General features: G+C 36.4%; 1 protein-coding gene across 1 annotated transcript in view; it reads left to right on the plus strand.

Moving 5' to 3' along the window:
- Positions 1-12,013, plus strand: part of plekho2 (pleckstrin homology domain containing, family O member 2) — a 35,412-nt gene extending 23,399 nt beyond the window's left edge. Inside the window, exons 4-6 of the mRNA XM_056461040.1 lie at positions 2,226-2,330; positions 3,350-3,448; positions 4,711-12,013. Of these exons, the coding sequence (XP_056317015.1) occupies positions 2,226-2,330; positions 3,350-3,448; positions 4,711-6,273 (1,767 nt within the window). The 3' untranslated portion in view covers positions 6,274-12,013. The remainder of the gene's footprint in view (positions 1-2,225; positions 2,331-3,349; positions 3,449-4,710) is intronic.
- The last annotated feature ends 2,076 nt before the right edge of the window (positions 12,014-14,089 follow it).

Below are 14,089 nucleotides of genomic sequence, written 5' to 3' on the forward strand. Positions count from 1 at the left end.
TAAAAACCATGATTGAAGAAATGGAATTACAAACCGCTCACCTCCAGCCCCGCTGTTTTCAAATACTAAATTGCTCACATCAGTTCAGATTGATAATTTAATTGTTTTCAATTGTTTTCAACTGTTTTAAAATATGGCTTCAAATTTAGAAGTGCTACAAATTACCAGACACAACTACTTCTGCCCCAGTATATTATCGTAATCATGAATTCCCCTCCTCTGACACAACATTCAATATTTGGAGGCTGAAAGGTACAGTCACCCTGGAGGATTTACAGTGCATCTGCAAAGTATTGATAGCGCTTCACTTTTTCCACATTTTTTATGTTACAGACTTATTCCAAAATGGATAAAATTAATTTAATTCCTCAAAATTCTACACACAAAACCCCATAATGACAATGTGAAAAAAAGAGTTTTTAAAATTGTTACAAATTTACTAAAAATAGAAAACCTGAAAAATCACATGTGCATCAGTATTTACAGCCTTTGCAGTGAAGCTCTAAATTGAGCTCAGGTACATTCTGTTTCCACCGTTCATTCTTGAGACGTTTCAGCAGTTTAATTGGAGTTCGCCTGTGGTAAATTCAGCTGATTGGACATGATCTGAAAAGGCATACACCTGTCTATATAAGGTCCCAGGGTTGACAGTGCATGTCAAAGCACAAACCAAGCATGAAGACAAAGGAATTGTCTGTAGACCTCTGAGACAGGATTGTCTTGAGGCACAAGGCTGGGGAAGGTTACAGAAAAATTTCTTCTACTCTAAAAGTTCCAATGAGCACAGTGACCTCCATCAAAGATGTTTGGAACCACCAGGACTCTTCCTAGAGCTGGCCGGCCATCTAAGCTGAGTGATTGGGGGAGAAAGTCCTTAGTCAGGGAGGTGATTAATAACCTGGTGGTCACTCTGTCTGGTAGAGCGGCCAGACGGAAGCCATTCCTCGCCTGGAATTTGCCAAAAGGCATCTGAAGGACTCTCAGACCATAAGAAACAAAATTCTCTAGTCTGATGAGACTAAAATTGAACTCTTTGGCGTGAATGCCAGGCGTTACGTTTGGAAAAAAAACAGGAACCACTTATCATCAGGCTAATACCATCCCTACAGTGAAGCATGGTGGTGGCAGCATCATGCTGTGGGGATGTTTTTCAGCAGCAGGAACTGGAAGACTAGTCAGGATAGAGGGAAAGATGACTGCAGCAATGTACAGAGACATCCTGAATGAAAATCTGCTTCAGTGTGCTCTTGACCTCGGACTGGGGCGACGGTTCATCTTCCAGCAGGACAATGACCCAAAGCACACCACAAAAATGTCAATGGAGTGGCTTCACAACAACTCGGTGAATGTCCTTGAGTGGTCCAGCTAGAGCCCAGACCTAAATCCTATTGAACATCTCTGGAGAGATCTGAAAATGGCTGTACACTGTCGCTTTCCATCTAACCTTGAGAGGGACTGCAAAGAGGAATGGGCAAAAATTCCCAAAGACAGGTGTGCCAAGCTTGTGGCATCATATTCAAAAAGATTCGAGGCTGTAATCACTGTGAAAGGTGCATCAACAAATTATTGAGCAAAGGCTGTGAATTCTTCTGTACATGTGATTTTTCAGGTTTATTATTTTTAATAAATTTGCAACAATTTCAAGAAATCTTTTTTCACGTTGTCATTATGGGGTATTGTGTGGAGAATTTTGAGGAAATAAATAAATTTTATCCATTTTGGAATAAGGCTGTAACATAAAGTTGAAAAAGTGAAGCGCTATCAATACTTTCCAGATGCACTGTATAGTTGAGGACATGCTGCTGTTGTCTCTCACCAAATAGTGTAAATTATTGTACAATGTTTTATATTTATTTAATAGTCATTTGACAAAGTAGATTTTTTTAAAGTAATGCAATAGTTATTTTCCCTGGTAATTAGTTACTTTTATAATTATGTAACTCAGTTACTAACTCTGTTTCTATTTGTTAGAAGTAACTAGTAACTATAACTAATTACTCTTTTAAAGCAATGTGCCCAACACTGGTTAGCAGATAAATCAGATGATACACTGGTTATTTTGTGATATGATGAGGTCAATGCCAATGTGGCCGATACCAAGATAAGACCAAGACCATCAAAAATGACCTCAAGACTCGTCTTGAGCGCTACAACACTAAATGAAACTCTTATTAATTTTTAATGTTTCATCAATGTGTTTTTGGTGACATCTGCTTTTATTTTAGGTCCAAGATGTCAAACTTCAGGCACCGACTCCTGAGGAGAAGGAGGCCTGGATCAAGGCGCTGTGTGAAGGAATTAATAGGGCAAAGAACAAAGTTTTTGATGAGGTAATATTCATTGTTCATGCATTGAATTTCAGTGTGATTTTAAAAGGCATGTTCACATAAACAGCACCATGACACACTTGCATGTAGCAATACATTAAACCAGTGTTTCCCAATCCTGTTCCTGAAGGCACACCAACATTTCACATTTTCAACCTTTTCCCGAATCAAGCACACCTGAATCAACTCATCAATACATTAGAAGAGACTCTGAAACCTGAAGTTAATGGGTTAGAGAAGGGAGACATCCAAAATATGTATTGTTGGTGTGCCTCAAGGACGGGGTTGGGAAATACTGCATTAAACATATGGAGCTCTAAAGTGCAAAAAGCATTAAGGGCCTGTCCAAATCCACTTTTGCTATTTTAAGCGTGAAAAAATACAGTTTGTGTCCTGTCGCATGGTCTAACAGTGTTGTGCTTATTTTCCTAATGAGTTATGGGTGTGTTTTCAGCATAATGTGCATTAAACCAATCAGAGACTCATCTCACATTCCCTTTAAGAGTCAGTTGTGTCATGCCATGGAGCATTTGCTTTTTGCATGGCGGACTTTGTTAGTGGAAAAACTTAACGCTTCACTAGTGAGAAAACAGTTAAACAGACCATCTGCAGAGCGAGGATACAGAATGAACCTCCTCTATTCAGCCTCTTTACTTTCTCTTTACTTTACTTTTACACTTTACTCCTTTACTTTCGTGGATAAGGAAACAGTGTTGTACGTACTCCGCTGAAGGCATCTGTTAGCGTACATAATTAATTTTGTTTGTTAAGCACAAAGATTTGTTTCAAAACTTTTACTAAATTCAGGTCTATTTCAGTTTCTCAAAATGGCAACGTGCCAAAATGTGCCTGAACACACCTCCTATTTAGACCGGAACACCAATGAGTCCACAAAGTTGCGCAAATGCATTTGCTATTCCAAAAACATGGCGCATTTGTGAAAATTAGGGTTGCACTGTATGATAGGGCCCATGGTTATAACTTTACAGTCAAATCAAGCTACTTTTTGTTTTGAATCTCAGGTGAAAATTGATGAAAGCAGTACTTTAGAGCATGTCACACGGGACCGACCTAAAGGGAACCGTGGAAGAAGACCACCAACGAGGATACACATGAAGGAGGTATGATTTAATTTTCCCTCATAGTGTAAAAAAATGCTTTTTCCATCACTTTTAGAGGATGCAAAGTTAGATATAAATCATCTATTCCTAATAAAAATCTAAACACTAAAAGCTAAATTATTGTCTTTATTAAGTAATTAATAAATGAAAAATGTTATGCAATTGTAGAGTTTTTGCTGAGATTATATTTAAACTTTTTAAACAGTAATTTGTAAATAAGCACTCAGTCATGAGGTAAGTGATGTAAAAATGTAAATAAAGGAAATCAGTATGCACAATTAAATATCCAATTGATCAATGCTAATGAATTTTAAATATATATTTAAAGAAATCCTAGATTATATGCCTATCTTTATGTTTAGGGATCAGTAAGATCATTCTTTTGTTTACTGTTTACTGTTTGTTAGTTGAATAATACAGTCTATTACAATTGAATTGAATATTACATATTTCTATATTTTTTGCTGGAATGTCAAAAGAGAATTTTTAACATTGTTGCTTCAGTCTTTTGTGTCGCATGATTCTTCATAAATTATTCTCATTTGCTGATTTTTTATTCAAGAAATATAATAATGATAAAAACAGTTGCCCTGATTAATATTTTTTGTTGAAAGTTTTAGTATTATGAATCTCTAAGTACAGTAATCCACCAATTTTTTTTGCCACCAATCACTTGAGAACAGTAATTTACCAATATCTTTTATCATCAATATTGCTGATTCACTGGTATCATTCAAACTATAACTAAAAACCCATCATCTCCATGGTCACCTTAGCACGTAATAATCAAAAATGAATAAATAAATCAAATAAAAATAGGTGGTGCTGTCACCTCACAGCAAGAAGGTCACTGGTTTGAGCCCTGGCTGGGTCTGTTGGCATTTCTGTGTGGAGTTTGCATGTTCTTCCCGTGTTCACATGGGTTTCCTCCAGGTTCCCGCTCTGGTTTCCCCCACAGTCCGTTTCCCATTGCTGGGTTGCAGCTGGAAGGTCATCCAGGTTTATCCAGGCTGGAAGGTTCATTCCGCTGTTATGACCTCTGATGAAATAATAAAGGGACTAAGCCAAAAAAGAAAATTAACTATGAAAAATAACTCCCCCTCCTTACTCTAGCTATTAATTCTCTGAGCATTAAAAGTTCCTTAAATAATTAGCACTTCTTGATGTGTATTGCCTCTTCTTGTTGAATTGCTGAATGCCTCCCCAATTGTAAGCGGCTGCTAAATGACTAAATGTAAATGCAATAATTTTTGTTCCCACAGGTTGCAAATGTTTCCATTGATGGAATGTTAAGACTTGACCTTGATGGAGAGGTTACCATGCTCAATGGAACCCATACCTTGAATAAAGAAGGGGATAAACAGAAGGAAACTTCTAAACCAGCCGTAACAATGAACAACATCCAGGAGGAAGACACTGAAGAGGAACCCACACCGCAGAAGAAAGTTAAGCCGCCCATGCCTCCATCAAAAGATAACAAACCCTGTGATAGCATAAAAGAGGATGAGCCCAAAAACGAGGAGCCTGCACCACAGAAGAACATTGTTACGCCACCGATGCCTCCATCCAAGGAGTCCAAGCCTAGCACCTCTTTGGAGTCTGAAGCAGACAGCATCGACTCTTCTGAATCAACCCCGTCCACCAAGAGTGTCCAGCCTCCAGCTCCGCCATCGAAACATATAAAACCCAACCAACCGTTAACACCAACCACAGGCACAACAGTGCAAAAAGAAACCCAAGAGAAAAACGAGGAGGTTGACGCTGATGCAGGTACTAAAGTCAATGGAGCTTCAAAGGAGAAAGAGGACCAGGACAAACCGGAAGAAGTCGAAATCTTGATTCTTTCCAAACAAGTCATGAAACCTCAAGTGGTGATGTGGGACTCACCTGTTATTGTTTCAAAAGATGCCGAACAAGAAGTAAAAAGCTCAAAGAAGGCCTATGATATTACTAGAGAAGTTGCGACCACAACAGAGCCGCAGCAGCTGAATCCAGCTCCAAGTTCAACCCCTGAATCTGTTAAAAAGAGTCCCGGGCCTCCTGCTCCACCCAAGAAGAAGCCAATTAAGGCACCAGCCAAAAAGGAGGACACTCCCCACCAAGGTGACCAACCAGTCCTTTTGGACTCTTCTACTGTGTCTTCGGAAAAAGTCTCAGAGCAGTCTTTCGAAAAGGATGATACCAAATTAACAATTCCAGATCCCAAAACTGAGCCAGTTGGTGATGTTTCAAGTGAAGAAATAGAGGAGAAGTCTTTAGACAGTGGTCAGCACTCAGGAGAGGAGTCTGAGACCGGTGACCAAGTTACACCATCCTCCACAAAGCTCAAAGGAAGCTCCCAGGGATTAGATTTGGAGACAAGCGAGGATGATCTAGAACCATCTGACAGCAAAGCAGAGAGTTTGGAGGAGCCGTCGTTGGAAACTCCGTCTGTCACCCCAGAGACCTCAGTTCTCAGTGCACATCCAACCCCAAACCAATGCCCCAACAAGTCCATGTCCCGCGCTATGCCTCTCAATCACTCCTCCAAGGGCCGTTCTGCATCCCTTGGAGACCTTCTTTCTGAGAGCACAGAGAGGATAGAAAGCAAGGGAAAACCACAAGGAAGTGAGCTCAAGGTCTTGCAAAACAAAGTGTCTATCGAGATTGAAAAGACAGGAGAGCTGCTGAATGCAATTGCGACCGGACAGAGCGAAGACAAGGAGGAAGCGAGCCCAGAGATGCTGCTAGCTGCAGCCATGGAGAAGCTCAGGAAAGCCGACCAGTTCCTAAGGGAAGCCAGAAGCTTTAAAGATCTAAAGAGCAGCAACAGATTAAGTTTGTAATGGTAAGTGTTGGTGTACAGAACCAATAGGGATGATCCATGCTGAAAATGCAATATACAGTATGAAAATGATCAAATGAAGTACTTATGCTAGCCTATGCTAGCTAGCTAATGTAGATGTGTAGCTTCTACGGTGTGTGCTAATGTAGCTTGTGCATCAAGGACATCCAATCCTGCTCCTGGATTTCCACTTTCCTGCATATATTAAGTCCAACAGCTTTTTTCAAGTCAGTCTAAAAAGCTTGATTAGCTGATCCAGGACTATTGCTGCATTCCAAACAACTCTGGAAATGAGAGTTGTTCTACTTTCTACTTTGAAATAACATCTACAAGGATGCCCAAACTCTGTTCTGGAGGGCCGGTGTCCTGCAGAGTTTAGTTTCAACCACAATTAGACATACCTAAACCAGCTAATTAAGTTCATTCTAGGTATACAAGAAACTTCCAGACAGGTGTGTTGAAGGAAGTTGGAGCGAAACTATGCAGGACTCTGACCCTCCACTGAGTTTGTGCATCCCTGACCTAGAATGTTGCTTGGAGTCTGACATCCAACCTGTGAACTTGGGGCAGATCCAAGAACTCTGACCTCAGAAAAACTCTTAATTTGACGTCACTTCACAAATGAGGGCTAGTTCTGTTTCAGTGAGATTAGTACGGAGCTATCTTTTGTGAAATGTAAAAATAAACCTTAAAGTACTTTTATAGCACAAAAGGAGTGGGGAACCTTACTAATTAAGGCCCAATTCTATTTTTGTACCCCTACCCCTTCCCTTGGCCCTTAAAACGTGTGACGGGGAAGGGCTTCAAAATTTACCCCTAAGAATTGGGACAAAACTACAATACCTACATGTCATCGCAATCTCTTAATTCATATAAGATCGACAACAGCAAGTGCTGTAGTTATTACAATATTTTTTGGTATTCATCTTGAGGAAATCGCCGAAGGCAATGATATCATGTTTTCATAACGATATAATGCGACAGTAAGATCATAACTCTACTGTGCATTTACACTCCACATTCCTACTCCATCCAGGTTTTATTTCCGCTCCCACTACTCATTCATTATAAGCTTCAGAATGGGAGTCTATTGTTTGACCACTCACACCCATTCAAATTACACTCGAGTTCTGCCTGCTCCCACCTTATAAACAGAAAAATTAACCATGCAGTCAGGAATGCAGACCTCAATTTTAGTGCAATTAACTATTTTCAAAGGACAAAATTTTTCTAGCATTTGTCTTCTATTTGTTTTAGCCAAAATAACATGAAATATTATGAAATATTCACATTTCATGTGGTGAAAATACAACTATGTGCGCAATCAACTGGAAAGCTGGACATTTCACTACTGAAATTTCTACTTCCAACAATGTGTATGGAACACAGCATGTCTTACTATTGGGATATGGGAAGGTCTGTATTACTTACTGTTGTAAAAAGTGTGATGACTAAATTGGATCATATGAGGCACCTCACAGCCAATCCCATGGGCTCTGGTGTCCTTCCCTGTATGCCGCAAAAAAGTTAATGTTAGCTTTAAGCTGTGGCCACACTGCACTATTCATCCCATAGAATTCCATTCATACGCATGCGAGTGCCACAGACCGGAAACGCAAGCTTGTGCAACAAGTTTTTCAGTTCGCTGCGTCGCAAAGTTCAAGCTTGGTGGACTCTCACCTGTGAAATCGCATCATGTGATTGCATGAGACCAATAGAAGATCAAAACATGACCTCTCTGGACAGAAATGTAAAATATTGACCAATTGCTCGCTTTTGAAATATCTAATCGTCTTGTTTAATCCCACCTCTTTTCGCAGTGCCATAGGACTGAAATTCGCATGCTCAAACTCTAGTGTGACTGCGGAATTAAGCTGCAGTCACACTGGGCTTTTCTCCCCATAGACTTCCATTCATACGCACGCGAATGCGTCAGACCAGAAACGCAAGGTCATGCATCAAGTTTCGCAGGTTGCTGCGGTGCAAAGTTCAAGCTTGGTGAACTCTGACCTGTAAAATCGCATCACTTGACTGCGTGAGACCAATCAAGGGTCAAAACAGGACCTCTCTGGACAGAAATTTAAAACATGGAGCAATCTCTAATTTTTTTTTAAATGTCTAATCATCTTGTTTAATCCCGCCCCTTTTCGCAACGACGCACGACAGAATGTCGCATGCTCAAACTCTAGTGTGACCGCAGCTTTAGTCATTATGCTCTTGGCTAATGGCTTCAGGCTTGTCTTGGTTCAGGTATGTTTAATTAGAGCTAAACTCTGCAGGACAGTGGCCCTCCAGGAACAGGATGATACTGCAAGTTGTTGCTAGGATGAGAAACCATTGTCTCTCCTAAATAAGTAAAAGAATAGCTACATTGTACAGGCTACATGTTCTGTTGTAGTGAAACATGAAAAATTGCTAGCCAATTAGCATTCCTTCTGCTGTGTCGAGTAGTTTTGTTTTAGCTTGTTTCAGTTGAACAGTTACAATTTCTGTTTAATATCCCATACATTTTGGTCTTTTGACATTAGGCACTTTTGTTAGATTTGTTGTACACATAAAATGTGATTTCCTTATAAGATCACAAACCCTCATTGATCACGTGCACATAATCACTATTGGGAATTGTTAGCTTTTTATGCTAACTGCACTGTAACTCCTATGTGAAAGGAGGAGTGGACAACTGTGTGAAATGTCAGTCATTAAGCTCTTTTGTTGCTAGCAAGCAATTAGTAAAAGGGAGAAATCAATTGGGAGAGATATCTTAGTCGTTTTAAAAGTTGCATGCTTTGCTCATTTCTCATTTTAAAACTGCTTCAAGCGGTTGCAGGCTTTTTGCTAACTTAAACCGAACTGATTCTGATCACTCATTCCTGAACTCCACCCATTAAAACAGTATCAGCCAATCCAAATGTGCTCAGTCATTCACAGGGAGAGAGGTTTTTGTTTGTTTGGCTAGTTTTCAGATTGGCTGCTCTCCTGATACTGTTTACCAAGCCAAGACAAAGAGATAAGTGTGTTTCTTGAGACCCCTATTTTCAGTGATAATAATAAAATTACAGCACCTTAAAGTAACTTGTTTATAAAATACCTTTATAACAAATGAAGGTTAACTATCACAGTTTAAATATATAGCATATGAATACGCAATAGAAAGTACCAGGTAGAGTTAACAGGGATAGTTCACCCAAAAATGGAAAATTCTGTCTTAATTTACTTACCTTTTACTTGTTCCAGACCAGTTTGAGGCTCTTTCTTCTGTTGAACACAAAAGAAGATATTTAGAAAAAAGCTGAAATCCTGTAACTATTGACTTTTTAAAGTATTTGTTTTTCCTACTATGAATGAATGTCAATGGTTACAGGTTTTCAACTTTCTTCAAAATATCTTCCTTTGTTTTTAGCAACTTAAGGGTGATGAATTAGTGAGTAACTTTCATTTTTGGGTGAACTATGCCCTTAATCGTCTAAAATGACAGCCATTCAGTTCTGAAGCATTCATAGTTTTTTGTTTTACTTGAATTTTGATTCCATTTATAAAATGAAACATCCCAGCAGGCACAGAATGTCAACATGATGTCAGCTTGATATTGTACCCCAATGCTGTGGGGATGTTGCAATTTATTTGTGAATATAAATCAGGTTAATGTCAGAACCCAACGTCAATGTCCAACCTAAAATCAACCAAATATCAACGTCTAATGATTTTACAGCTTGACGTTGTGTGGACGTTACCACTATGACATCTATCAGATGTTTGAGTTTGGTTGCCATACCTGGTGAATAAATATCAGTATTTGATGTCCATATGACGTTGGTTTAAGATGTTGGCTCCACGTTGGATTTTGGTCACTTTCCAACACAACCTAAAATCAACCAAATATCAACGTTTATGATATCACAGCTTGACGTTGCGTGGACGTTAACACTATGACGTCATGTTGGAGTTTGGTTGCCATACCTGACAAATAAATATCAGTGTTTGACGTCAATATGATGTTGGTTTAAGATGTTGGCTCCATATTGGATTTTGGTCACTTTCCAACTCAACCTAAAATCAACCAAATATCAACAACTAATGATGTTACAGCTTGACTTTGTGTGGACATTTCCACTATGATGTCTATCGGACATTCGAGTTTGGTTGCCATACCTGACGAATAAATGTCAGTGTTTGACGTCAAGATGATGTTGGTTTAAGATGTTGGCTCTACGTTTGATTTTGGTCACTTTCCAACACAACCTAAAATCAACTAAATATCAACGTCTAATGATGTCACGGCTTGACGTTTACCATTCCTGATGAATAAATGTCAGTATTTGACTTCAATATGACGTTAGTTTAAGATATTGGCTCAACATTGGATTTTGGTCACTTTTCAACATAAAATCAACCAGATATGTTAATGGATGTCAAAATAATGTCCTTAGACGCTGGCTAAACATTGAATTTTGATCACCTAACATCACGCCCTAAATCTAACCTAGTATTAACGTCTTATGATGTCATGTGCCGGCTGGGATTATCACTATTTCATGAAGTACATAATCTTAAATAATATCCTCAATTCTACATAAAACATTCAAGATTAAACGACTGTGTAAAAGTGTGGGGTTTGAAGGATGATTTTAATGTTTCTGAACGAATTCTCAGCGCTAGCAAAAACAAAGTAAAATCTGCAATATTGCTATATATCACCATTTAAAATAACTTTCAAGTCTTAAAATTAAATTATTCCTGAAACTGATAATAAGTGATGTTATCAAAATTGCTTATTATTTTGTGGACAAACAAAATTGAAATAGTTTAGTAGCTTTGCAAATGTAGTTTGATCAATGTAACATGTCTTTGTTGAATAAAAGCATTCGTTTATATTAAATTAAATCTTTCAAACCCCATATTTTTAGCAGTAGTGTAGTGTATTTCATTCAATTGACTTTATTTTCATGTTTTGAAGGTGCTCGACTGCGAAAAGGCACATACTTGTGCAAACACTGTTAGTTAAAAAAAGTCTGTTCCTCAATATGTGTCTTACTGAAGCAGTTCCTTCTTCAGTCTATTAATAATCTGCAGATACAACTTCCTGCTGCCTGCATCATCACCTTTAGTTTCTTTTACGCACACAGATCTAGTTAGCAGGCCATTTATAAATCATGAGGAAGTGGTTATAGAATATGTGGAAAAATCAACTTAGTCGATAACAACCTCAAGTTACTGTAGTTTTACTTACATTTTTTGTGAATATTCCCACATTAAGAAGTGTTTTTTGCGGTACCGATTGTGTAATATATGAACTTAACTGTAAATAGTGCTTGATATAAAGTATAATGAGATTCGTTTTAGTTGTCTGTCCATTGCACACTCATTTCTATAGCGTTTCATTTCCTAATTTCCCTTCCTATTTGTATCATTTAATGGTAACTAGCTTATTTGAACATTATGTTGTAAATAACATGGCCACCATTGAAGTGCTTAATATTTAAGTTATTAATGTTCTGATATATTCGTGTTTGATGTCTGTCTGAAACAAAGCTTAAGAACAAATTTAAAACGACTGTTTACTTTAAAATGTTTACTGTTGAAGAGGCTGATGGATTTATTGTCTAGCAGTATGTGTTAATTGCGTTTACTAACTGGACTAATTTTATGTTTTGTTTTAATCGAAATGCATATTAAATGTGCAACAAAAATGGGAAATAATTGCTTTGCAAAGCATGTTTTAATAAAGACAAATGTCTTTAATATTGGCTTGTCTTTGAGGCTTTATGTCAAGTATCAAAACCATATGGAGAAATGTCATTTATATGTTTCAAAGGTGATCAAAATGTTGCATTAATTAATCAAATATGCTACATTTTTTTGGGGGGGGATGTTTTTAACAATGACTTTTATCATGAATAGTTTCATGAACAAATTAATACCATACAGAGTACCAAACATGTCATTTTTAGGTTTCAAGGGTTATCAGAGTTGCATTAATTAATAAAATATGCAAAATTTGGGGAAAAAATGATTTAGTATTGACTTTTTTATCACGAATAGTCATTGTTAAAACATTAATACCATACAGAGTACGAAAAAAATGACATTTTTTAAGTTTTAAAGGTTATCAACGTTGCATTAATTAATAAAATATGCAAATTTTTGTAGGGAAAATGTTTTTAATAATGACTTTAATCATGAATAGTCATTGTTTAAACAAATTAATACCACACAGAGTAGATAAAATGTCATTTTTAGGTTTTAAAGGTTATCAAAGTTGCAGTAACTAATAAAATATGCTAAATTTAGGGAAAAAAGGTTTTTAATAGTGACTTTCATCATGAATAGTCATTGTTCAAACAAATTAATACCACACAGAGTACAAAATATGTCATTTTTAGGTTTTAAAGATTATCAAAGTTGCATTAATTAATAAAATATGCTCAATTATTTGGGGGGAAAAGGTTTTAAACAATGACTTTCATCATTAGTCATTGTTTAAACGAATGAATACCATACAGAGTACAAAACATGTAATTTTTAGGTTTTAAAGGTTATCAAAGTTGCATTAATTAGTAAAATATGCAAAATTTGGGGAAAAAAAATATTTAATAGTGACTTTCATCACGAATAGTCATTGTTAAAACATTAATACCATACAGAGTACGGAAAAATGTAATTTTCTAGGTTTTAAAGGTTATCAGAGTTGCATTAATTAATAAAATATGCAAAATTTAGGGAAAAAATGTATTTAATAGTGACTTTCATCACGAATAGTCATTGTTCAAACAAATTAATACCATACGGAGTACAAAACATGTCATTTTTAGGTTTTAAAGGTTATCAACGTTGCATTAATTAATAAAATGTGCAAATTTCTGTAGGGAAAATGTTTTTAATAATGACTTTAATCATGAATAGTCATTGTTCAAACAAATGAATACCATACAAAGTACAAAAAATGTAATTTTTAGGTTTTAAAAGTTATCAAAGTTGCAGTAACTAATAAAATATGCTAAATTTAGGGAAAAATGTTTTTAATAGTGACTTTCATCATGAATAGTCATTGTTCAAACAAATACCATACAGAGTACAAAATATGTCATTTTTAGGTTTTAAAGATTATCAAAGTTGCATTAATTAATAAAATATGCTCAATTATTTGGGGGAAAAGGTTTTAAACAATGACTTTCATCATTAGTCATTGTTTAAACGAATGAATACCATACAGAGTACAAAACATGTAATTTTTAGGTTTTAAAGGTTATCAAAGTTGCAGTAACTAATAAAATATGCAAATTTTTGTAGGGAAAATGTTTTTAATAATGACTTTCATCATTAATAGTCATTGTTCAAACAAATTAATACCACACAGAGTAGATAAAATTACCTTTTTAGGTTTCAGAGGTTATCAGAGTTGCAATAATTAATTAAATATGCTATATTTTCAGGAAAAATGTTTTTAGCAATTACTTTCATTATGAATAATCATTGTTAAAAACATTAATACCACACAGAGTACAAAAACATGTCATTTTTAGGTTTCAAAGGTTATCAAAGTTGCATTAATTAATAAAATATGCTAAATTATTTTAGGGAAAAGGTTTTAAACAATGACTTTCATCATTAGTCATTGTTTAAACGAATGAATACCATACAGAGTACAAAACATGTCATTTTTAGGTTTTAAAGTTTATCAAAGTTGCATTAACTAATAAAATATGCAAATTTTTGTAGGGAAAATGTTTTTAATAATGACTTTCATCATGAATAGTCATTGTTTAAACAAACTAATACCACACAGAGTAAATAAAATTACTCTTTTAGGTTTCAAAGGT

This window comes from Danio aesculapii, chromosome 7, assembly GCF_903798145.1.
Source record: "Danio aesculapii chromosome 7, fDanAes4.1, whole genome shotgun sequence".
Classification (NCBI taxonomy): Eukaryota; Metazoa; Chordata; class Actinopteri; order Cypriniformes; family Danionidae; genus Danio; species Danio aesculapii.